A 25,595-nucleotide genomic window follows, 5' to 3' on the forward strand; every position below is an offset into this window, starting at 1 on the left:
TCGGAAAATAAGAGGCGATAAAGGGAGAGCCATGACAGATGAATTCATTACTCAGCTAAGTCTATTACAGAAGAAATTGCAACATAAAAAAAACATCAAGAAGAGTGTGACCATTCAGATCTATTACAGAAGAAATTGCTCGAAATAAAAGAAAAAGAAGTTGACGGTAAAAAAACATTAAAAGAGCAAAGGAACAAGCCTAGAATGCGATCAAGAGGAAAATCCCCTCATTAAAAGCATCACCCACGAGCAGCAGAAGAAGCTTTCAACAAGGAGCTAGGTCAATAATGGCGTCCGACCAGACTACCATTTTTGGGGCCGGACCCAAATTGGTATCCCGGGTAACTATCTCCATTATCTGAAAAACACCCTTTAAGCGGGAAGCCAGTATGAAGTCAGATGGAGGCCGCATCTCGGATCTCCGATAAAAACAGAAGACAAAATAGCCAGATTGAAAAATATCTGCAAAGGAAGGATTTTCTTTCCTCTGACCCTTGATGATGATTAGTCGAAGAACAAAGGCAGGCTATTTATACTAGAAGAAGGATAGCCAAGAGACTCCTTGAAAACGGACGAATGGTCATTAAAGGCGAAGACTAAGAGAAATCTTAGGAACACGCAAGGGAATGATGATCAACGAATACACACAGCTCAAGACCAAGCGGCAGATGGCGTATCGGCGGATTTCGAGGAGACGTGATAATCTCATCACTAGCGAGGCGCCACACGTCCATGCACGCCGAAAGAACTACCGTGAATAACAATCCAAAAGATCAGCACCGAAAATGTGTGATCAGAAGATCAAATACGTGAAGTCACAGAATCACGCATGAGAAGGAAATTAATTACTCGGGCAGAAGTTGTCACGTGTCTCGAGAAAAGGAAGCACGCGTCAAACCGTCTAAGGAAAACACAACTCAAGTTAGTTCTGGAAAATACGGCTCTAGGGAAGAAAGCTTCAACACCAGCAGCTCCCACCAGCTCAGTACAGAATAGCTCGGGAATGCACAGCTCTGGAAAATTAGAAGAAAGACCAAGCTTCACGAAACATCTTCAGCCAAGACCAAGAGAAATCTAAAGCGATAAATCAGAAATCATCGTCATCCTCCTCGGCAATGTGTTTGGCCAGCTCCTGCTCCTGCTGTTGTCTCTCTCTCCTCTTTTCTGCACTTTCTTTCTCCTTGTGAGAATTTGGTGGGAACCTCAGTGCACGAACAGCCTCGTTATGCATGTTGAGGCAGAAAGCAATCCTTGAGTTGAAAGCGGATTGAGGCTCGTTTGTTGAGTAAACATCACCAGTTTCTTTAGATACCATCCACCCGTTTGCATGATCAATTGTTGCATCAATAGCGCCATCTCTGATTGCTTTGGATACAATGCTTTCGGCATCTGCAACTGGATTTGGGGAGTCCAGCCTTAATTTCTGAGCAACATCAGCCAATGAGATCCGAGAATATGAAATGCTGATGTTGCGGAGACCAGTCCTAATGACGTTATGACGCAACCGTACTATCAGATTGTGGGTCCTGTCTGAGCTGAAAGTTGTAGCGAACTTTTCCGCCACATTCCTAAATAACTCTAGATCTCCGATTCGGACAGCCTGAAAATTGAAAATATATAGTCAATTCATCTAAAGAGTAACAAAATGAAGTGGAGCAAGCTTGCATAGTCACTTACTATAGTATCCCAATAAGATTACTATAGTATCCCAATAAGACCGAGCTTACAGAACCTAGTGAACTAAAAATTAAAATAAATTACGAACCCCTGGATATCGATGAAACATACAAGGTTCTTGCTGGGACCACTAAAATGCTAAATCACTTGGATGAATTTACAGCGTTGCAACACATTCTACCTAAGTGGTAGATGAAGCATAGTAAGTGCCTAACTATTTCTTGACACATGAAAAATTATTTAGCTAATCAATTTATATAGATCCGGGAGCAGCTTTCAGTTTCGAGGAGGAAGAGATAGAAAAAAGTGAAAACGAAAATAAAGGGAAAAAAAGAGAGGAAAATGAGTGGACAGCATTAGGGGAAAGCAGAGAAAGACTATTCTATTTGCATAAGCAATAAGGGGCACTCCACCTTTGTCATAGATTTCATACATCACACTAGACAGATATCATATTCATAGAACACGATTAACTTTCAAGATGCCTTGATGGTGAAATGGTAGACACGCGAGACTCAAAATCCCGTGCTGGGAACCAGGAACTCAACTAACATTAACAACTTTTTTTCTTGATTCTCCACAATGAAGTAATATAGATCAAAATTGATCTTTAGAACGATTGGTTTTATCTCAATTTCAGATATAGGAGTTTTTTTTAACTTGGGCTACATTGACTTATTTAATCTCAAGTTCAGAAATAACAGTGACTTTCCTCTAGCTTATAGCAACTTAAGTCTGAAGTCCAAAGAACGACTCTCAAAACTTCAAGTAGAAATCAGATTTGGGGTCTACGAAAGAACGAACAGCCCTTCTTGACTAAGCTTCCGCATAGCCATCTTTAGAACAAAAAGGAAAAGTACCAGAATGTAAACTAGTTCACTGCGAAGAGAAATTTCAAGATTGATGAGGCAAACTTACATTTGTCAACTCAAAGTATGGCCTTAAAGCTGTTTTCATGCCTTTCTGCATGAAGACAGTTCTTTCAGGTATTTCCCCCAATAATAAGCGAACTATGATAGCCCATTTGTTGCATTGCACGCGGAAACCAAGGGCTCCAATAGGTGCCTTGCGAGCTGCTTGGAGGAGGCTGTCTTTTGCATCAGTGTACTCCAACTGGATCGTCCTAATCTTTCCCAAATAGAAAAGATACCGACAAAACTGCAAACGAAACAAATAAAGTCAGATAATTGGAGTCCGAGTGCTTAACTAAATCATTCACAAGGTGAACTCCCATTCATCAAGATAAGATACATAAGCTACACAAAATCTTAAGCAATGAAACCAATTAAGTAATAAGCCATTTTTGCAGGGACAAAACCTGATAAGGATTTCCAGGAAAAGAAAATTTCAACAGATATTCAGAATATTTAGAAGAAAGAAATATGTAATTTAAGGTGAAAGAATATGAGAATTGCCTGCTGGTTTGAATGTGCTTCAAAACGTGGTGCCTTCGACCTCAATTTCTCTGCTTGGTCATACAGATTGTAATGAAGATAATTGCGAAGTAGCAGGTTGAGAAGGGTTTCCTGCATTATCAAATCATTTGTACTAGATGAGCTCAAAATCTGCAATGAAGTAGCAAGTCATTTATTCGAAACTGTACCTGACCAAGCTCGTCACGGCGCAAGGTGGCAATCCGATGCAAGGAGAGAAGGTTTCTGGTAATAGAAGACCAGCAAAGTTAGACAGCAGTGTAGTAGCAAAAAAACAACGAAGTAAATTGACATCATTAATAACTGTCTCTTAGCAAGAGAAATTGAGAAGGATTAGGTAGACGTTGCTAATAATTACTCACCCTCTAATTTCAACAAGCTCGTCAGTCAGTTCATAACTATAGGAGTAGTAGAAGTACAACCGCGATGCCAGAACATCAACAGTTCTCCTATTCATATTCTTCAAACGGGCAATGCTTGTCGAGGAACAAGTTTTTGCCTGGATAAAACAAAAATTAAGCCCGGAAGATAGCAAAGAATAAATTGCTACATCCTAGAAAAAATATATAGAAGAAATGAAGAAATTATGAACTTATAGTTGTTTGACAGTCCTACCTCCTTGTATTTCTTTTGATCAATCAGAAATATCAAAACAAGCAAGTAACAGTAAATCTCAATCTCTGGTACGGAATGCTTAATTGGGGCATGTGTTGCAGAGGTTGTTGCAGTGTCAACTTCCATATCATGATCATCTTCCTGTAACCAAAACAATAATAGAAATAAACCTACAGGTTATCAAAATGGACAAGTACTGGTGCAAAGAAGTCATGCAGTGATATCAGATATCACGATGTGAGGACTATACAAGTATTTGAAGTTTATAGTCATCAGGTTAAGTTATACAGTGTTTTATGATGTATAAAACCAGTTTTTAAAGTTCCTTTTTTGTAGAAATATTCTTCGAAATAATTCACATACTTACATCAGTATGGAAAAATATTAGACATTCTTTTCTAATTTTCTTAACAAGAAAATATTGGATCCGGGAACAACCACAACTCTTCAGAAGTTTGAATCGTATTTTCATCAACAAAGTTTAATCATGCGCTTCTTTCTGAGAAAGGTTCATTTAGACAGAACAACAGAACACCGTTTCCCATGTCACTCGATGCTCCTTAAGGAAGACAGATTGCACATAAGAACTGAAGAAAGAACCGAGACTAATTTGGGTGTAAACTACGGGTCACAACTCACAAGCTATTTTGAAAAGACGGAACATCTAAAACTAAAGATCAAATTCTATTTCTTCCCACACAGGCAGTAATGTTTAACTAATGAGGACAGTTTAAGTTTACAGGTGTAGGAGTAATGCTTGTTTCACACATGTTTAATTAATAACTTAACAATACAGTGCAGGAATAGCAAGGCATGCAAGCATCCAACAACACACTAATTCTTACATTAAAACGTTACTGCGTAAGACACATTTTTTATTGATTGGAAGAATCGATAACTACATACTTGCTTCACATAGCTTCGTGGTGTCAATAAAAGCGCAAGCAAGAAATGAATTTAAAGGATTCATAAAAATGATCATCAGCCTCCCTGCATTCAATGTTCCTCCTCCGTCTTTATGTAAAACAAAGAAATTTGATCTCGTCTACTTCATCACTACCCATCATTACAGAGCCCCAAACAAGTACTTATTCTCAGCCTAGTGATGTATCACCCCCATATTTGATACATCACGTGTGTATACTATCTTCAATATGTCTTAAAACAGTTGTACTTATGATCTTAATTTGGTTTATCAGTACTAAAAGAGTCTGATATAGCAACAAATAGTAACAATTTGCTATCCTAACTCTGTCGCATGCTGGTTAGACAAATGAATCTAACAAAACAGTTGTAACAAAAACACCACCTCACTGTGTAGTACCATCTTGGAAACTGAAACCTAGTGATTTCCGTTCACTATAACCTAACGAGTTCAGCAAAGCAAAGTATTTAATGTACGAGCTCAGAAAAAATTCAATAGATAGATCTTCAAGTAATCTAATAGTTTCCAATTATAAACCATCAACAGAAACAAAATACTGAATCTCGATGCATCTTAACCACTACGCTTATTAAACGGTGAAGAGTTCATGAACTACCTTAGGAAGATAAGAGTTCAATCTGGTATGTGCTTCTGAACCAGGAACCAGAGCATAATTAAGAAATGCAGAGAGAATCGAAGTCTTTAGCTTCTTCCTTAATGCGATTGTGAGACGAACAGCTCTCAAGATCCATCGAACTTCCCTAGCATAAGCACCAGTTTCGATCAAAGCAGCTATTTCTTTCAAATCTGAAACCCCCCAAAATTAATCAAAACAAAAAAAAAAACTAAATGTGCATAATGAAATCAATTTATTGGTTTGATCTTACGCTGCAAAGTTGAAGGGACATGAGAAGGAGCAGAATTGGAAGGAACTGGAACTTCTTTCATCTCCACATCTTGAGTCATCTTTGAATCTCGGTACCTAAATCACAATGTACTTTAGCTTATTCAATTCAAGTTGAAAGACAAATCACAGTGAACTGGAGAAAAAACTAGGGTTTTATTGGTATTAAAAATCAAACTTTGTTGGCAAAATCGGCCGAATATTTTCACTCTCGACCGTTTTAGACAGGAAATTAAACATACATGAAAGTTTTGCAAAATTCCGTACGAAATTTGAGAAATATTTCGACAAATCATTACCTACCCACAACGAAGTTCAAACTGTACAGAGATACGTACCCTAACCAAGAACTTGAAGCGTTTAGCGGTGGCGAGTTGAAACCCTAGAAGAAGTCGTAAAGAAGAAGAAGGAGTCGTGAAGAAGAAGAAGAAGAAGGAGAACTAGAGGAGAAGAAAATGGGGGCGCTAGTTTGATCTGCTCTTGAAGACTTGAAGTTTCTATTTTATAATTTTACCCCCTGAAATTGATATATACTGGATTTTACCCCCTGAAATTGATATAAGTGATGTTAACACCTTAATATTCAGTTTCTAGTTTGTTACTATCTTACATAATACCACCTAACTTAACCAAATTCTGTTAGTTTTCAGTTAATCACTTACAAAATACCCCTTACTTAACCAACTAATGTTAGTTTTCACTTAGCTTTTTATGAAATACCCCCTGATTTAGTGTTCGATTAGAGTTGTACAATACCCCTTTACTTAACCAACTACCTGTTACTATTGAGTTAGTTATGTACAAAATACTCCCGACCTAACCAACTTTTGTTAATGTTCAACTAGTTTCTTACAAAATACCCGCGGACTTACTAACTACTATTAGTGTTCAACTAGTTTCTTATAAAATACCCCTTGGCTTAACCAACTCCGTTATTATTTAGGGTCGCGGCTTTGGGGAATAAAGAAAATTCTCCGGAGAATAAAAATTTTTCTTAAAACTAGTCAAATAAGATTGACTTTTTATGTTTCTTTTTATTGCTAAGGGGCTCCTAATTTTAGAAGATACTATAAAAAAAGGCTCCTCCATCTCATCACCTCTCTCTACCACTTCATCATCTTCTCGACACCTCATCATCTTCTCCGGCGAAAGTCGCTGGCCGACCAATTTTCCGGCCGGCGATCTTCAAACATAAAAAAAAAAAAATTATTTTTTTAAGACATGCCCATACGACTTGTAAATAAATTCAATACGACTTCTAATAAACTCTAAAATGATTGTAACACTACAAGTTACTGGAAAAAGGAGGGCAATAATTTCTCTTTGGGCGTTTTATTTATTTTTCTTAAAAAACACAGTGAAATAGTAAGTTTTTCAATACGTTTTCCGCAAAAAAAAAAAAAGTATCACGAAATTTTATTTTGGATTAAAACAAAGAGTTAATTCCTATATGGCCCCCTACTTTGTGACCAGCTTCCTTTATGGCCCCCTTTTTTTCGTAAATTCAAATATGACCCCTTTTTTTGAGGTAAATGTCCTGATTACCCTTCTTATTAATATTTTTTCAACAAAAAAAAAATAAACTTGAATTCCACCTCACTTCCTACTCCCCCACACATATCTCTCTCTCTCCATCTCACCTCTTTCTCCAACTCACCTCTTTCTCTCTCTTCAACTCATCTCTCTCTCTAACTCACCTCTCTCTCTCTCTCTCTCTCTCCAAGTCACTCCTTCTTCTCCGACGAAGGTCGCCGGCTTTCCGGCCGGCGACCTTAAAAAAAAAAAAAATTTACCTCTTCTCTCTCTCTATATAAACTCCGGCGAAGGGGAAACCCCTTCGCCGGAGAAGGTCTGTTCTTTAATTGATTAGGATTTCCAAGATCTCTCTATAATTGTTCGAAACTTGAAGTTCTTGATCTAGGTCAGAACTATTTGATCGGACCGATTCCTGATGATATTGATCGGATTTCATCAAGTTTGATAGTACTGAATCTCGGAGCGAATAACTTGTTCGGTGATATTCCAGCTTCGATCGGTCGGATTCAGTCATTAAAGACTCTTCAGCTCGTCTCAAACTCATTCAACGGTTCTTTCTCGCCTGAAATCGGTAATTTATCAAATCTTGAAGTTCTTCAACTTGCTTATAATCCTTTCTTGCCTTTTAAGATTCCGATTGAATTCAGTAAATTGAAAAATTTGAGGATTTTGTGGATGACGAATACGAGTTTAATTGATGAAATTCCTGAAGAAATTGGTAGTTTATTAAATCTTGAACAATTAGATCTAGCTATAAATAATTTGACTGGAAAAATTCCTAAAAGTTTGTTTTTGTTGAAGAATTTAACAGATTTACAACTTTATAAGAATAAATTATCAGGAGAGATTTCTTCTGTGATTGAATGCTTGAATCTTAGAAGGATTGATCTATCTAAGAATATGTTGACCGGAAAGATACCGGAAGGTTTTGGTAAATTGCAGTATTTGAGTAACTTTGATTTGTATGAAAATCAATTAACAGGAGTAATTCCGGCGAGTATTGGTTTGATTCCGAGTTTAACTGATATTAGGGTTTTTAAGAACAAGTTATCTGGTTATTTGCCACAAGAATTAGGGTTTCATTCAAAACTTGTTTATCTTGAAGTTAGTGAGAACCAATTAACAGGACCCTTACCGGAAAACTTATGTGCTTCAGGAGTATTAGTCGGAATCTCCATGTTTTCGAACAATTTGACCGGTGGGTTACCGAAATCTTTCGAGAACTGTAATAATTTGTCAGAGGTTATGCTTGAGAAGAACAAATTTTCCGGTGAGATACCATCAAGATTTTGGTCATTAAGTAATCTGTCTCTAGTCAGTGTCAATGATAATTTGTTTTTCGGAGAACTTCCTAATAGGTTGTCATGGAATTTAACTCGGCTTGAAATGAGTAATAACAGATTTACAGGAAAAATTCCCTTAGAAATTTCGGAGTCGAAGAATTTGACCGTGTTTAGAGCTGAGAATAATTCATTTTCAGGTGAGATTCCTGTTGGATTAACTTCTCTCTCTAGTCTAACTACTCTCTCTTTAGATGGAAATCAACTTTCAGGTCATCTGCCTTCAAGGTCTGTTCAAGAACAGACCTTCTCCGGCGAAGGGGTTTCCCCTTCGTCGGAGTTTCTAGAGAGAGAGAGAGAAGAGGTAAAAAAAAAAAATCTTTTTTTAAGGTCGACGGCCGAAAAATTTCCCGGGCGGCGACCTTTGTCGGAGAAGAAGGAGTGACTTGGAGAGAGAGAGAGAGGTGAGTTAGAGAGAGAGATGAGTTGGAGAGAGAGAGAGGTGAGTTGGAGAGAGAGGTGACGTGGAGAGAGATGAGTGGTGGAGAAGGAAGTGAGGTGGAATTTAGGTTTTGTTTTTTATTTTATTTTGAAAATACATTAATCAGAGGGGTAGTTATGACATTTGTCTGAAAATGGGGGGCCAAATTTGAATTTACGAAAAAAAGGGGGCCATAAAGGAAGCTGGTCACAAAGTAGGGGGCCATAAAGGAAGCTGGTCACAAAGTAGGGGGCCATATAGGAATTAACTCTAAAACAAATGATATGCTCCTCATAGAGGTCGAAAATCCATGACTCATTTTTCATCTCCAATAATTCTCCTCGAGCACCACTGTAAATGAATACCAAAATGTTTCAAAACAATCCTTCTAATTTGATTCTACTTGTTTCTACAACCTCTAAACTTAAAATCAAAATGTAAATCTCCAACAGGGATCTCTACAATGCGAATTTGAGGCACTGAGGAGCTGGTACCCTGCAAAAGTTCAAAGCCGGTAGTGCCCAAGAAGTTGATGCATCTATGGAGAAAGAAACTTCTTTGGATTACTTGTAGAACCTTGTAATTCCTTTTCTTTAACGTGATTGATTGGAAAGACTCTTTCTATTTATTCTGAGGGTTTGTTTGTATAAGATAGGGACCTCAAGAAACTATGAATACAGCAGTTCATACCAAAATACCTCTGAAGTTTTCCTCTAATTGAAATTACACAAGGAACCAACAGTTTGGTGTATTGTATGAAACCTAGTTTTTTAGAGAGAGAGAGAAAAGACCTTCAAACGAACAGACCTTCTCTCTCTCTAGATCTGTTCTAGAGAGAGAGAGAAAAGAAAAAAATTAGAGAGAGAGGAGAGATAAAATATTTTTTTTAATGTTTGAAGGTCGCCGGCCGGAAAATTAGATGGCCGGCGACTTTCGCCGGAGAAGATAATGAGGTGTCGAGAAGATGAAATGGCAGAGAGAACAGATGAGATGGAAAATTTGGGATTTCTGGTATAGAAAAATTCGATTTCGTTACAGTTTGAATCCATTGAAATCAATGGGGCTTCTTCAGTCAAAGGGAAGGAGAGAAATGGGTTGGTTGCTTAAGAAAGAAAAAATAGGGTTTCGGTTCATCCGACTTCTACTAAGATTGTTACTGGCTTGTTAGTTGTGGTGGAACCTTGTTTTTGGTTTTGTGATCTTGTGTTTTGGTGATGGTGCTCGGCTGCTGGTGGTGGTGCTGGTGTCTTTTGTGGATGTGACTTTGTTGGCGGTGTTTGGCTGGTGGTGGTGTACGGCTGGTGGTTGTGTCTTTGGTGGTGGTGTTCGGCTGATGGTGGTGTTCGGCTGATGGTGGTGTTCGGCCGGTGGTTGTGTCTGATCGGTGGTTGTGTCCGACCGGTGATGGTGTCCGGCCAGTGGTGGTGTCTGGGTGGTGGTGGTGGTGGTAGAAATGGAGAGAATTTTTCTAAAACAGAGGGGGCAGAAGCGTCATTTCGTCCATTTCAGATATTGGGTTTGTATTTCAGACTTGTTTTGAAGTCTGAAATAAATGGTCTCTTTTTCAGCTCATTCAGACAAAGTCCTAATTCAGCTAACTTTTCAGATTTGCTAAAATTAAAAAACAAACACCAGAAATCTGAATTTTGACCCAATTCAGATTTCAGATCTGAAAAGGTAAAAAAACAAACAGCACCTAAGTCTAAATTGATAATGACTTAATTCACAATTGACAAGCTGTGATGATGTAACATAACTATCTAAGTTACCTGGGAAATTATACGTACATCTTATATAAGTTCATTTGAACTCCCCAAAAACAATAATAATATTTTAAGTTTTGTGATGATCTATTGTCTAAGTTTAGTTTTATCTATTCTATATGCATCATAGAGGATATATATATATATATATATATATATATTATGTTGGAAAATCATCCAAAACGTATCACGACTGAGAATAGCGTACCAACTACCAAAGTGCAGAGGCGGAGCCAAGATCGAGTAGGGACGGGCTGAAAGTCGATGTCCAGAAAAATCACCTTTACACTTAAATTAACAAAACAAAAATTGAACTTTTCTTGGCATTAATTGAAAATTGACACATCAACGAAATCATTTAAATTAAACAAACTCAACGAAGACATTATATAGTTGTCGTTGTTGTAAGTGTCGTGATCCAAATATAATCACGAAAACTTTTTAAATTTGATATAATAGAAAATGAAAAGAGATTTTTTTTTCGAGAACCACATTTTAGAGTAAATAAAACTTCATAGAAGTTATGTTTGATATGTGGGAGAATTAACTAAGAAAAGATTGTTTTAGTTTAAAATGAAATTTGTTTCCTCGACCAAATCACTCTTGGAAACAATTTCAGGCTTCCTTGTAGATGTTAGTGGATCGACCTGAGTTCAGAGGCGGAACTATTAATGGGCTTTTTATGTATTGTTCATAGAGGATTTTCATGTGAGAGGGTAAACTTCATTATCATAAATCATCCTTGGTTAAAACAATTTCTCACATAAAATTGATAATCAGTTTTCTCCGACATCTACAACTAGCTAGATAATCAATCAATCTTGATATCTCTGCGCTACAAGCTACAAAAATAATTTTTCAAACATAATGATTCTTCTTTTTCTTGTATTGAATCATGTTTCATGAACCACCATTGCTTCCTATTTATTGATGTTTCCAAGCCATTTTATACCAAGAGAAAAAAGAAAATGGAGTTTCTTGGAAAGTCAGAGATGTTCAATACAATGCTCATGATTCATTTTCTTTTCATGCAAAATTTTTCAAATTCTCTAGTATACCCTCAAGTGAAATATATGTAACATCAATTTTATGTGTTTTTCTGCTTGAGCAAATAATATTCGATCCTGGGTTGTGGAGGTCCGTCACCCTAAGTAGATTAGAGGCACCGATAGTAAATTTACTCCCCAAACCCTTCATGTTTTTGGAAAGTACTAGAGAGTCCAAACTCATGTGCAATAATATCCCAATCTCGTGGACAAAAACAATACATGAATTGGAACAGTTTCCTTCTGATCTGTTAGACTATTAGTACTTGTTTGTGCATCCCCTTAACGATAACTCTATTAATAACATAGAATTCTAATTGATATTGTGAATTACTCTCTCAATATTGTATGGAGGTCCATCAAATATAGCTCTGTTTCGTTCTTCCCGGTGATTCCAAAACAACGTGACACTAACATTGTTGAACATACTAATATCATCAGCAAGTTTAAGTCATGTTTGAAGACAGTCCCAGACGCGCGGCTTCTTGTAGATAAGTTGGGACGGAGGGACTATCATAGTTGTGTAGTGTTGCATAATTTGATTATATACTTTTTTTTGTTATATTGATATAGTATTTTAGAAATATTTTTTCTATTTTATGTTAAAACTTTGGTATTGTACTTTTTTTTTTTGTTGAGCAACTTTGGTATTGTACTTAACTTATTCTATTGAAACATTTCCACCTAAGATATTCAACTACTAGTAGACATGATATAAAAATTGTAACCGAAAAACAGTAGACATGATATAAAAATTTATTATAAATTGAAATGTATAGTAAATAACTTTGTTACAAAGAAAAAACAATATAATCGTAGAATTACTTAATCTCGTCTGCCACTTCGATTACCGAAGTATTATAATTTTCACTCTTATAGATATATTTGTATAGTCCCATGTTCGGAACTCAAAGACCTAACGAGTAGTTCTTTCGCATGAGGGTCTTTCGAAAACTTCATCCCCACTTTCATGTGGCAATTCTTTCTTGATCCGTCTGTACAGAATAGCCTAGTAAAAAATGATATTAAACAATCTGGAAACCACTTATGTTATCTTAGTGCAAATAGATGAAAGAAATAGTATAACTCCCTATCCAAACTTAATACTAACTTCACTCTTATTGATCCATGGATAAAGTTTGGCTGAAAAGTTCAAATAATCTAACTTTACAAGTTTTATATCTCGGTCAAAAGTGAGCATATAGAAACATTGAAAGTTTATGTTGAGGGAATTTTACCACATTATCTGTTTTCCGAGAAACTCAACACAATATAAAAAGATTGAAGCACTAAATTCAATCCTTACCATCGTTTAAAAGAAAATTGAGGTAAGATACTACCTTTCCTCGAGGGTGGTTCATCAGAAGGAAGCTTCCAATTATTTTCCATAAACTTCACAGCCAAATAACTAAATCAAACACTTATCCCTAATCCTTGAAACTTGAAAGTTGAAAAACACAACACTTATCAGTACTTAGTCGAACCTGGCCAAGTAGTGATTATATAAAGATGGCAAGAATTAAAGGAGTATAACTGAAGGGAGATTGTAAACTTATCAGTTCAAATAGGAGATAGAAAGAACAGTAACTGCCAATTTTAAGGAAAAATGACCCGTTTTTCATTCAATTAAATAACGTAACAGATGGTGTAAATACCAAATCTATAACTACTGTATAGTTTTAAACAAATCTTTGATAGATTTACTAATACTTAAAGGTCATACATGAACAATATTGTCCACCAAGATTTTTTGAAAACCAAGTGTAGATGAATTAATGAACCACCTGACATATCTTAATATTGACTTTGTTCTTTCTTACAGATTGCGCAAATTCCATTTCCTGCATAATTTGTGAAGCTAACGGGTAAAGACTTAACTAATTAAAAGATGAAGAAGAGCATATGAAGAGAACGGCAAAAACGTTTTACCTCAAGATGTGAGGGTGAAAGAATGCCTTCTAGCTTTTGGAGGTCTGTTAGATGCATCATCTCTTGGTCTGCACGAAAGCAATTTAAAAAACTTCTACCTGCGACATGAATGAGTTTGAGATAAACATCAAATGATGCTTGTTCGAGGAATATCAATTTGGGAAATTCAGAAAGAGACCACTGAGAAAGAAAACTTATTAAATTTACCTTCATGTGTGTGCCCTTTTTTGACAAGATCCATAAAACAATGGATAAATACTGGATAGAGCACATGTACCAATTCATGCTGCACATTTGTCATAAAACTATAATGTTACATAATTTGGTCCACGACAGGGAGGGTAATTGCTTAAAGCATTTAATAACAGAGTTGAGGAAACCTATTAAGACTTCTCTATTCATACTCTCTAATGTTTGCTTCTAAGAGAAAGAAAATGAAAAGAAGAAATCGGAATGGCGAGGAGAAAAAAGTAGAAAGAAAGACCAACAATCGTAAAATGGCTAGGTATCTAGGCCATAACACTTTCTTGAAATAAAATAGGTCACTCGCCATCAGGAACACATTTACAAGGAGAATGGTGATTGTTTAGTTTCTATGTCGCGAAAAGGAAATTATCGATCGAACTGTCATTAGAAATATTTCACTACTCGATAAGAGAAATTAGTTATTACCTTGTAAAGATCCAGACAACTCTATTTCCATGACCTAAACTTCCCATAATCCTTCTCGTATCGCGCAACACCATTCTGTGATCTGATTGTTTCAATTTTTCCGAAATATATTTAGCAAATGACCAAACAAAAGAAACCTAAAATCATGGGAAACAGAATTTTATGATGTTGTGCCAAACGGATTGATGATACTGCGATTGGTGATCTTGTTTGAAAGTAACGGGACACTGACAGTAACTTAACTCGCTTCAATGATTATGGGTACAAACTTTTCCTGCTAGACCATTAACTGGAAGAGAAGTTCTCTTTTCCGCAAAATCAATGCTGGGTCCTCCATTTCCCGTCTTCTGTTTGGGTATGACCTTGGAGTTTTGTGACATATGACTCCCGGACAACAAACTCTGTACACCTTGCTTGTTCAACCTGTTGTCACCTTCCTGTGTTTTATAATTTGTTCCTTTTGTCCACATATTGTCAAAATGTTCGGGAGCAAGGGATTGAGTCTCTCAGTGAGAAACTCTATCTAGCATAACACCCCATTCTCCTCCAGATTGGTGTCCTTGCATCTTTGCTGGCAGTAATTGGAGAATTTAAGGGGAGAGAATTCCACGAACGGGAAGACCGAGCATCAATATAGAGCAACAGATCCTTTTGATTAGTTGTTTGATTCACTCTTTTCTTCACAGGTTCATCTGTGGCAATAGAGTTCTCATGCTTAAGTTGCACGAGTTCAACTCCACTAACAGAAGGATCTTGTGTTCCTAAGCATTGAGCTGAAGTACTCCTTGATGTGCCATTTTGTTTGTGATGTGATGCATCATGTGCTGTAGGAGTACCTCCTTTTGTAGACTTATTGGCATGAGAAAGAATTGGAAACTCCATCCGTTCATTAATAAACCTGCAGAAACAATTTGAAGAAGGAAGTATGTAAAGTAACAAAAATACAATCAAGTAAAGAGTAAGAGCACACAATTAATTAGTACCTTGGGCTAGCCAAGTTCAGTAAAGGTCCCATAACTGCACAAGCAAGAAGTTTCATGACAATATAACGAAAGAAAGAACACTGAAGATCTATATGTGTGAAGGTGATAGAGATAAGCCCATCCATTAAATGGTGCAAAACCTGAAACCTGTGAACACATAAAATAAGAACAGCATCATGATAATGATAAAGAAGCTCGTCAAACTTCAGACATACTCTCTTTACTACTTTATATGTCAGTAAACTTCGTAATATTTGGAAACCTTGTGCTTAGCTACAGCGGAAAAAAGAAAATGGAGTTTCTTGGAAAGTCAGAGATGTTCAATACAATGCTCATGATTCATTTTCTTTTCATGCAAAATTTTTCAAATTCTCTAGTATACCCTCAAGTGAAATATATGTAACATCAATTTTATGTGTTTTTCTGCTTGAGCAAATAATATTCGATCCTGGGTTGTGGAGGTCCGTCACCCTAAGTAGATTAGAGGCACCGATAGTAAATTTACTCCCCAAACCCTTCATGTTTTTGGAAAGTACTAGAGAGTCCAAACTCATGTGCAATAATATCCCAATCTCGTGGACAAAAACAATACATGAATTGGAACAGTTTCCTTCTGATCTGTTAGACTATTAGTACTTGTTTGTGCATCCCCTTAACGATAACTCTATTAATAACATAGAATTCTAATTGATATTGTGAATTACTCTCTCAATATTGTATGGAGGTCCATCAAATATAGCTCTGTTTCGTTCTTCCCGGTGATTCCAAAACAACGTGACACTAACATTGTTGAACATACTAATATCATCAGCAAGTTTAAGTCATGTTTGAAGACAGTCCCAGACGCGCGGCTTCTTGTAGATAAGTTGGGACGGAGGGACTATCATAGTTGTGTAGTGTTGCATAATTTGATTATATACTTTTTTTTGTTATATTGATATAGTATTTTAGAAATATTTTTTCTATTTTATGTTAAAACTTTGGTATTGTACTTTTTTTTTTTGTTGAGCAACTTTGGTATTGTACTTAACTTATTCTATTGAAACATTTCCACCTAAGATATTCAACTACTAGTAGACATGATATAAAAATTGTAACCGAAAAACAGTAGACATGATATAAAAATTTATTATAAATTGAAATGTATAGTAAATAACTTTGTTACAAAGAAAAAACAATATAATCGTAGAATTACTTAATCTCGTCTGCCACTTCGATTACCGAAGTATTATAATTTTCACTCTTATAGATATATTTGTATAGTCCCATGTTCGGAACTCAAAGACCTAACGAGTAGTTCTTTCGCATGAGGGTCTTTCGAAAACTTCATCCCCACTTTCATGTGGCAATTCTTTCTTGATCCGTCTGTACAGAATAGCCTAGTAAAAAATGATATTAAACAATCTGGAAACCACTTATGTTATCTTAGTGCAAATAGATGAAAGAAATAGTATAACTCCCTATCCAAACTTAATACTAACTTCACTCTTATTGATCCATGGATAAAGTTTGGCTGAAAAGTTCAAATAATCTAACTTTACAAGTTTTATATCTCGGTCAAAAGTGAGCATATAGAAACATTGAAAGTTTATGTTGAGGGAATTTTACCACATTATCTGTTTTCCGAGAAACTCAACACAATATAAAAAGATTGAAGCACTAAATTCAATCCTTACCATCGTTTAAAAGAAAATTGAGGTAAGATACTACCTTTCCTCGAGGGTGGTTCATCAGAAGGAAGCTTCCAATTATTTTCCATAAACTTCACAGCCAAATAACTAAATCAAACACTTATCCCTAATCCTTGAAACTTGAAAGTTGAAAAACACAACACTTATCAGTACTTAGTCGAACCTGGCCAAGTAGTGATTATATAAAGATGGCAAGAATTAAAGGAGTATAACTGAAGGGAGATTGTAAACTTATCAGTTCAAATAGGAGATAGAAAGAACAGTAACTGCCAATTTTAAGGAAAAATGACCCGTTTTTCATTCAATTAAATAACGTAACAGATGGTGTAAATACCAAATCTATAACTACTGTATAGTTTTAAACAAATCTTTGATAGATTTACTAATACTTAAAGGTCATACATGAACAATATTGTCCACCAAGATTTTTTGAAAACCAAGTGTAGATGAATTAATGAACCACCTGACATATCTTAATATTGACTTTGTTCTTTCTTACAGATTGCGCAAATTCCATTTCCTGCATAATTTGTGAAGCTAACGGGTAAAGACTTAACTAATTAAAAGATGAAGAAGAGCATATGAAGAGAACGGCAAAAACGTTTTACCTCAAGATGTGAGGGTGAAAGAATGCCTTCTAGCTTTTGGAGGTCTGTTAGATGCATCATCTCTTGGTCTGCACGAAAGCAATTTAAAAAACTTCTACCTGCGACATGAATGAGTTTGAGATAAACATCAAATGATGCTTGTTCGAGGAATATCAATTTGGGAAATTCAGAAAGAGACCACTGAGAAAGAAAACTTATTAAATTTACCTTCATGTGTGTGCCCTTTTTTGACAAGATCCATAAAACAATGGATAAATACTGGATAGAGCACATGTACCAATTCATGCTGCACATTTGTCATAAAACTATAATGTTACATAATTTGGTCCACGACAGGGAGGGTAATTGCTTAAAGCATTTAATAACAGAGTTGAGGAAACCTATTAAGACTTCTCTATTCATACTCTCTAATGTTTGCTTCTAAGAGAAAGAAAATGAAAAGAAGAAATCGGAATGGCGAGGAGAAAAAAGTAGAAAGAAAGACCAACAATCGTAAAATGGCTAGGTATCTAGGCCATAACACTTTCTTGAAATAAAATAGGTCACTCGCCATCAGGAACACATTTACAAGGAGAATGGTGATTGTTTAGTTTCTATGTCGCGAAAAGGAAATTATCGATCGAACTGTCATTAGAAATATTTCACTACTCGATAAGAGAAATTAGTTATTACCTTGTAAAGATCCAGACAACTCTATTTCCATGACCTAAACTTCCCATAATCCTTCTCGTATCGCGCAACACCATTCTGTGATCTGATTGTTTCAATTTTTCCGAAATATATTTAGCAAATGACCAAACAAAAGAAACCTAAAATCATGGGAAACAGAATTTTATGATGTTGTGCCAAACGGATTGATGATACTGCGATTGGTGATCTTGTTTGAAAGTAACGGGACACTGACAGTAACTTAACTCGCTTCAATGATTATGGGTACAAACTTTTCCTGCTAGACCATTAACTGGAAGAGAAGTTCTCTTTTCCGCAAAATCAATGCTGGGTCCTCCATTTCCCGTCTTCTGTTTGGGTATGACCTTGGAGTTTTGTGACATATGACTCCCGGACAACAAACTCTGTACACCTTGCTTGTTCAACCTGTTGTCACCTTCCTGTGTTTTATAATTTGTTCCTTTTGTCCACATATTGTCAAAATGTTCGGGAGCAAGGGATTGAGTCTCTCAGTGAGAAACTCTATCTAGCATAACACCCCATTCTCCTCCAGATTGGTGTCCTTGCATCTTTGCTGGCAGTAATTGGAGAATTTAAGGGGAGAGAATTCCACGAACGGGAAGACCGAGCATCAATATAGAGCAACAGATCCTTTTGATTAGTTGTTTGATTCACTCTTTTCTTCACAGGTTCATCTGTGGCAATAGAGTTCTCATGCTTAAGTTGCACGAGTTCAACTCCACTAACAGAAGGATCTTGTGTTCCTAAGCATTGAGCTGAAGTACTCCTTGATGTGCCATTTTGTTTGTGATGTGATGCATCATGTGCTGTAGGAGTACCTCCTTTTGTAGACTTATTGGCATGAGAAAGAATTGGAAACTCCATCCGTTCATTAATAAACCTGCAGAAACAATTTGAAGAAGGAAGTATGTAAAGTAACAAAAATACAATCAAGTAAAGAGTAAGAGCACACAATTAATTAGTACCTTGGGCTAGCCAAGTTCAGTAAAGGTCTCATAACTGCACAAGCAAGAAGTTTCATGACAATATAACGAAAGAAAGAACACTGAAGATCTATATGTGTGAAGGTGATAGAGATAAGCCCATCCATTAAATGGTGCAAAACCTGAAACCTGTGAACACATAAAATAAGAACAGCATCATGATAATGATAAAGAAGCTCGTCAAACTTCAGACATACTCTCTTTACTACTTTATATGTCAGTAAACTTCGTAATATTTGGAAACCTTGTGCTTAGCTACAGCGGAAAATAAAGTAGGATGTAACTTGTTCTCCGCAGCCAGAACTAACATTATTTCCTCGTCGCGGCTATGTATAGTTAAGCTGGCAAGATTTTGCTTCTAAATCTTGGCTTGACTTGTATGGAAAACTTCTAAGTGTGTAGAAAAGAGATTGGTTGTATCCCTGTACTATTCAATTATCGTAGGTCAGTTAAACTCCCCTATAAATTTGACAGTATAAGGCTATAAGCAGTTGAAGATTAAAATAATATCCCTAAAGCTTACCTACGTAGTAAGAAGATGGATAATATTTACTTCCCTGGCATGCCCTGAAATTACACCAAGAACACCATTTATAATAAACACCACCTCCTCCAGCCCATCCTTGTCAGCTGTCATATGGGAATAGCATAGATCAGTCACCCACTCAGCAATTAAGTGTTCGCTAAACTGATCAATTGCAGCCTCATCTTCAGGAGAATTCACCTTCCTTGTCCAAACCTTTCCATAGTATGCCGTCGAATACTGAAGAGCCATCGTCGAATACTGAAGAGCTATCGTCGAATATTGGGGAATGGGATATTTACTCCGGAAATGGTGCCTGGAACAGTGGATATGCTACAATCTTTAATTAAGTAATATATATGCCTCCTGCAGAGCCGCCTGAATGGAGAAATAATAAAGAAGAGAACTCAAACTCCATAATATTACCAGAGCATTCCAACAATGACAGTTGATACTCCAGTTCTTTCAGAACCTCCTCCTTTTCATTATTATTTTTCAGGAACGACGAATGAAGTGGTGATGCATTGTATACGAACAATCTCAAGTTTCAACCCTTCGAAGTACAAACTGAATTAATTGGATGTAATATTAATAACTTGATAGAAATATTACCTTTGCACGCTAGAGATTGAAGTAAAGAAGAGCTGAGACACTATCTATTAAAAAGAAAACTCTTGGATGAAATTTTAAATAGGTAGAATCTACCAAATATACCCATACTAACACCATTAACAACTTACAGTGATGGATTAGTCTCGGACTAAAGTGATGATGGTAGAAAGATAGAAAAGATTGAGGTATAAGAATAATAAAACTCAAAACAGAGTGATACAAGTATAATAAACCCCATCAATATAAATGTGATTTTGAATATGAAAACGATAAAGAAAAATACGTACGGAGTGTTGTGAATGTCTGCTGCCACCAAGTCCAGGTTTAAAAGTCACGCTTCTTGTCCTTTAAAAATCAAGCTTCTTGCCCTTGCTACACAAATGAAGATGAAAGTTTTAGCTTTAAAGTCTTAAATATGGTGTTGTACTACCCCAAACAATTTATACCTACATCATAAAATATATGCCGAAATCCAACAACATAAATAACATCATTAAGGTGAATTGTTACCTGCTATTGAATCTGCTAGGACAGTATAAGTAGGCAAAAGTGGTTTAACAATATTTGAAAGGTGGCTTACAATTAGAAAATTAGAATAACAGATACACAAAATAATTAGGCACAATTAAATAATCAGCCTAATATCAAAAACTAAAACAGTAATCACCCAAGTTAACTGGTATTCTAGTCTAACGAAATAGTAAGAGATCTACGAATACATAAACAATTATCATTTGTTTTTTTGAAGAAAATATATCATCAACTAAAACAGGAACCTAATGAATGAGCAAACAGTGGGAACCCATTTTCTTTACTAAAAGTTACTTTGCCCTACAATGGCCGATAAAGAAATGGAATAAGAACAAAGAAACCACCTAGTTAAGTAGAGATCCTAACCTCTTTGCTTTGTTGAAGTAGATGAAGGGAGAAACAGGAAGAATTTAACCTCAAGTATGGTTTTTTATTCAGAGGAACACAAAAACTTTTAACCTCAAACTGAAGCCTTCTTCAGTTTGCTCAAGTCCCAAACCGTTGAGCAAAAGGAAGAAAACAACCGGTTCTGGGAGGAAAGGGGTCATTTTGCAACAAAAGTAGGAACGATTATTACGCGAGATTACTTCAACTGACGTAGATACCAAGAGTCACAGTGAGAGAAAATTTTTTTTTGCCCCAGTCACCTCACTATTTCGTCCTAGTCAACGTGTAGTTGTCCTAATGACCCTCTAGAAGTAATTTCTTGAAATACCTTGAACACTCTTCTCTACAATAAAAATAAAGCAAAGAAAAATATAGTCAGACATTTCTTCAAACACCTTAAACATAAATGTCACCAAGAAGAAAAACAAAAGTGACATATTTCGAGCCCATACCTAAAGAGGGAGAGAAGACCCGTTCCAATGAGAACATTTTCGAATCCTTAGTCAATGGCAAAGAGGACAGATTCAAATCAAAATATTAACTTACCAATATGATTTACAGGGAGTGAGAAACTTGAATCTTCAAACACCTTAAACAAAGAAAAATTCAACGAGTCATTTCTTCAGACATCTTCAAAACCTTAACATTAACATTAAACAAGCAAAAAAATTCAAATCAAAATATTTTTGGATCCGTATCCAATGAAAGAGAAGACAAATTCAGACCAAAACATTAACCTATCAGAACAATTTTTGAATCCATATCTAATGAGAAATAAGACAGATTCAAACCAAAACATTAAACTACCAATCTGATTTGCAGGGAGTGAAAAATTTTTAGCTTCAAACACCTTATACACCTTTTAGCTTCAAAAACTTTAAACAAAAACTTATAAAAGTAAATCGAATAAGAAAGGGAACATATTTTGTGCATAAATAAGTTTTTTGGATGAAGAACTAATGGCAAAATATCAATTTCAGAACTAAACCTAATTAAAAACAATTCAAAATCTATATTACAAATTATAAAATTCTATAGACATAAGAGGTCTCACCATTAATCATTAACCTAAATGACCTAAAATACGGATTATATTACAAATCATAAAATTCTATACACATAAGAGGTCTCACCTTTAATCATTAACCTAAATGACCTAAAATACGTATTGAATCCAACTCAAGTCGCAGCGTGCATAAAGAGTTCTATAGACATGAATACAAATTGAAACTAAATATTGGTAATAGGTTAGTTTCAATCTAATGGAGCTCTATAAAGATGACCTAAAACAAAAGATGAATTCGGCCTAAATCACCATTAGCATCAACCATTATTTCAACTAAATACAGACTCAATGTTGATAATAGGTTAGTACCAAACTTATCCCTATGATATCAACTATCATATAAACTAAATAAGTAAATATCACTGTTAATCAGTAAGAAGCATGTAAAATTGTTTGGGTGATGAATAAGATATATGCCTAGAGGACAAATTAGACAAACAAATCTATAAAATCCCATGGTAAGAATAATAATAGACCTCTCTCTCTCTCTCTCTCTCTAATTCTAACAAGCAGAAACTTGAAACAAAAACTACCAGATAATCACAACAGTTTTAGAGATTGCAAGACAACTAATATATATAAAGATAGGATTAGGGCTTTAACTGAATGAACAATTTAGGTCAATGTTACCTATGTTGTCAATGGAAGGAGGAAGTAGAATCAAGCTTCATTTTGAAGAAAGAGAGACAGAGGAACAGCAAGCCAGCAAGGGATGTTTGATTGAAGAGAGAGTGGAAGAGCAAGGGATGTTCGATTAAAAAAGAAACATTTATTTTAGACATTTGGACCGTCATTTTGGATGGACGGTCAGATTATATGAACCAAATAAGGCAGTGGTTGGGATTAAAATCCATATGCTTTTGGACGGACAGATCGTAGCTTTTGTCTAAATCCAAGTATTTGTCCTAGTAAGCACTCCACGTGTTGTCCTAGTCACAAAAAGTATCATTCATTTTGTCCTAGTCACATTGACCTGTTTTGTATAATAGATATATATATATACTAGGTATAACCCGTGCCCATAGGGCACGGACAATTATAAGCACTATACCCAAGATACGAAAATTCAAAGAACAAATAAATTTTGTTTGATATTATTTTGCTAAAGAAAAAAAGTTGAATTTGAGATTGCAAACATAGAAATATGGCTTCATAAGTTTCTTGCACTTGTGGTTGAAAGATTTGATCAATTTTAATAGTTTGAGGTAGTTCGGTTATTTGTCTGTGAGATTCACCAGTGTCAACTTAAGTAAAAGACTCTTTATGGACCTTTTTTGCCCGGTTTTGAGGATCTTAGAATAAAGATTTTGAATACACTGAAAATGAACAACAAATTGTAGGCGATATTACTAATCTTTCCCCCCGTGTTACTACCAAGGATAATGTAAAAAGGTACAATTCAGGATGTAACAACTATTGATGAAGGAGACATCTATCCCAATTGAAATTGCGTATCGAAGATTTTGGTAACTTAAAGCTAGAACAATTGAAAACGATTTTGTTTTCTGAACTGTTTCATTGATTTAAATTATTAATCACATTATTATTAAATAAAAAGATAATTGAATATCTTCTCCCAACAAACCCAAAACAATATGTTTATTAATTTAACAAGAGATAAAGGTTTTAAAATTTAACTTCAAAATCTTCCACTGTCGAGCAAATCTGAAGAAGAGCTTAGTTTGTAAGAATTTTTAGGTACGTCTGAAATGGTGCAGTTGCAGAGCTTGAATATAAAAAATGACTTGTTTTTTAGTTTTTTTTTGTTAAAAGACTTGTTTTTTAGTTGGTTCATACAAAAAACAAAAAAAAACTATCTTAGCTTTGCTTATTGTCTCTCTCTCTCTAAATGGCCAATTGGCCATCTTTAAGAGATAATGGTGCTTTGATTTTCTTTTTTTGATGAGAATAATGGTGCTTTGATTACTAATTGTTCTTTTGGTATCAAGCTCTATGATTACTTTTATTCTTCTTCATCACCACTTTCACGCCTGACCACCATTTTCATTGGCGACCATCACCTTTATGAACACCGACCATCATCACCACCACAAGCCACCACCATAAGCAACCACCATCTCTTGAATTGAAGCACATTAATAATCATCAAACCGTATAATCATTTACATCGCTGACATAAAAAAATGAAGGGTTCTTGGATTTGATATGACAATCTTCGGGACTATCTTGGATTTGAACAAATAGATCGATATTGAGCACGCACATTACCACAATTTGAACCTATCAATAACCTTATTGCGTTACATATGTTTTGATCTGGAGAAGGCCATTAATGGATATGGATGAAGTGAAGGTTACAATAGACAAATAGCTTTTAGATTAATCTAATTTGTAGACTTCTCCTTGAATATAAGAGTAGTGAAAATGAATCAGACTTAAAACAAAGTAACATATCTGAAAACATAAATTAGTTCATTACCTAAATAAACAAACAGAAAACGTAGAGACAATTATCAACATTATATGTAATCTATCTTCACATACAGACATCTACATCTCAACAACATAAACCAATAAAATAGAGAGTAAAAAAAGTTTGTACAAAAGATAATGAAGTCTTCGGTTCACGATTTGGAACTACTTTGTTCCAAGGATCAATGAAACAGGAGATTGTTCAGTAGCTAAGAGATCTCCAGAAAAATAAGATGGAAAAGAGGATGATACAAATAATTAGTGGTGGTGGCCTGATGGGTACTCGTGAAGGTGGTAGTCACCGGTAACGGTTGTGGCCAATGAATATGGTGATGACAGATTAAGAAAAAGTTGGTTTATATTGGATTAGAGATTGTAATTTTTTTTTTGATGAAGATAGAGATTGTAACTGCTGGATTGTGGTATTTAAGAATGAAGAAGGAGACGTCAGTGAATATAGAGGGATATAAATTGTAACCGATGGATTGAGGAATTTTAAGAACCTTCAAACTGATATCTTAATGGTCAATTTAAGATTTCAGAAATTGCAAGATAGATGGATAGAATTGTAACTGACCTATTGACAAAATTTCAGTTTAATAAACCACATTTTATGTGTGGATTGAATTGATTAGCAAGGGAGATGAAGCAAACCGTTAAACTCAAAATGGTGGGTCATGCATTTGTAATAAAACACCTTAAAATTTGATTAGAGATTTCATGAGGAATAACTACAATTGATGAGAGTTGGATGGGTAATAGAAGGGATCTAAAGGTTGATGAAGGTTTACCATATAATTACGTTTATATAATAGATTTAACGGTTA

The 25,595-nt window shown here is 35.5% G+C and overlaps 3 protein-coding genes across 10 annotated transcripts; 1 reads left to right on the top strand and 2 right to left on the bottom strand.

The window, feature by feature from the left end:
* Positions 1 to 1,076: 1,076 nt before the first annotated feature.
* LOC147566225 (putative 26S proteasome non-ATPase regulatory subunit 3) lies at positions 1,077 to 5,996 on the bottom strand. The gene is made up of 9 exons (XM_086652714.1): positions 5,893 to 5,996; positions 5,538 to 5,632; positions 5,267 to 5,457; positions 3,726 to 3,866; positions 3,473 to 3,609; positions 3,281 to 3,335; positions 3,093 to 3,203; positions 2,596 to 2,835; positions 1,077 to 1,600 (listed from the first exon to the last, which is right to left on the bottom strand). Exons 2-9 carry the CDS (start codon positions 5,614 to 5,616, stop codon positions 1,088 to 1,090), a joined length of 1,467 nt encoding a protein of 488 aa, XP_086508840.1. The 5' UTR covers positions 5,617 to 5,632; positions 5,893 to 5,996; the 3' UTR covers positions 1,077 to 1,087.
* On the top strand, positions 5,797 to 9,334 carry LOC147566226 (uncharacterized). Its single transcript, XM_086653840.1, has 3 exons — positions 5,797 to 5,923; positions 7,425 to 8,658; positions 9,304 to 9,334. Exons 1-3 carry the CDS (start codon positions 5,797 to 5,799, stop codon positions 9,332 to 9,334), a joined length of 1,392 nt encoding a protein of 463 aa, XP_086509966.1.
* Positions 9,335 to 14,237: 4,903 nt separating this feature from the next.
* Positions 14,238 to 23,136, bottom strand: LOC147566227 (uncharacterized). 8 transcript variants are annotated; one of them, XR_015230396.1, is made up of 10 exons: positions 22,966 to 23,104; positions 21,816 to 21,858; positions 21,249 to 21,612; positions 20,639 to 20,723; positions 19,740 to 20,117; positions 19,199 to 19,338; positions 18,216 to 19,113; positions 17,751 to 17,829; positions 16,955 to 17,641; positions 16,359 to 16,623 (listed from the first exon to the last, which is right to left on the bottom strand). XR_015230396.1 is itself a non-coding variant. In XM_086652715.1 (6 exons), the coding sequence occupies exons 4-6, from the start codon at positions 19,524 to 19,526 to the stop codon at positions 14,781 to 14,783; spliced, it is 585 nt and encodes a 194-aa protein (XP_086508841.1). In that variant the 5' UTR covers positions 19,527 to 19,638; positions 19,740 to 21,612; positions 21,816 to 21,858; positions 22,966 to 23,127; the 3' UTR covers positions 14,238 to 14,780. The 8 variants fall into 8 exon arrangements, 1 of the variants encoding a protein (XP_086508841.1); XR_015230393.1 differs by adding an exon at positions 19,461 to 19,638 and having other exon boundaries at positions 16,359 to 17,641; XR_015230394.1 differs by having other exon boundaries at positions 16,955 to 17,054; positions 17,544 to 17,641; positions 19,740 to 21,612; positions 22,966 to 23,136.
* Positions 23,137 to 25,595: the final 2,459 nt, after the last annotated feature.

This window comes from Eschscholzia californica, unplaced genomic scaffold (assembly GCF_041429995.1).
Source record: "Eschscholzia californica isolate CP2 unplaced genomic scaffold, dmEscCali1.0.p SCAF_1, whole genome shotgun sequence".
Classification (NCBI taxonomy): domain Eukaryota; kingdom Viridiplantae; phylum Streptophyta; class Magnoliopsida; order Ranunculales; family Papaveraceae; genus Eschscholzia; species Eschscholzia californica.

What these genes read in the sequence shown, in the direction of transcription:
- LOC147566225 (XM_086652714.1), bottom strand. Translation starts at nt 5,616, where the DNA reads ATGACTCAAGATGTGGAGATGAAAGAAGTTCCAGTTCCTTCCAATTCT. An exon ending in ATCAAAAGAAATACAAGGAG is followed by an intron (nt 3,610 to 3,725) that starts GTAGGACTGTCA and finishes TGTTTTATCCAG; the next exon opens with GCAAAAACTTGTTCCTCGAC. An exon ending in GAGCTTGTTGAAATTAGAGG is followed by an intron (nt 3,336 to 3,472) that starts GTGAGTAATTAT and finishes TTCTATTACCAG; the next exon opens with AAACCTTCTCTCCTTGCATC.
- LOC147566226 (XM_086653840.1), top strand. Translation starts at nt 5,797, where the DNA reads ATGAAAGTTTTGCAAAATTCCGTACGAAATTTGAGAAATATTTCGACA. An exon ending in ACTTGAAGCGTTTAGCGGTG is followed by an intron (nt 5,924 to 7,424) that starts GCGAGTTGAAAC and finishes TTAATTGATTAG; the next exon opens with GATTTCCAAGATCTCTCTAT. An exon ending in TCAGGTCATCTGCCTTCAAG is followed by an intron (nt 8,659 to 9,303) that starts GTCTGTTCAAGA and finishes AATCTCCAACAG; the next exon opens with GGATCTCTACAATGCGAATT.
- LOC147566227 (XM_086652715.1), bottom strand. Translation starts at nt 19,526, where the DNA reads ATGTTAGTTCTGGCTGCGGAGAACAAGTTACATCCTACTTTATTTTCC. An exon ending in CCGCTGTAGCTAAGCACAAG is followed by an intron (nt 15,385 to 19,460) that starts GTTTCCAAATAT and finishes CACAGGTTTCAG; the next exon opens with GTTTTGCACCATTTAATGGA. An exon ending in CTGAACTTGGCTAGCCCAAG is followed by an intron (nt 15,160 to 15,244) that starts GTACTAATTAAT and finishes TTGTTTCTGCAG; the next exon opens with GTTTATTAATGAACGGATGG.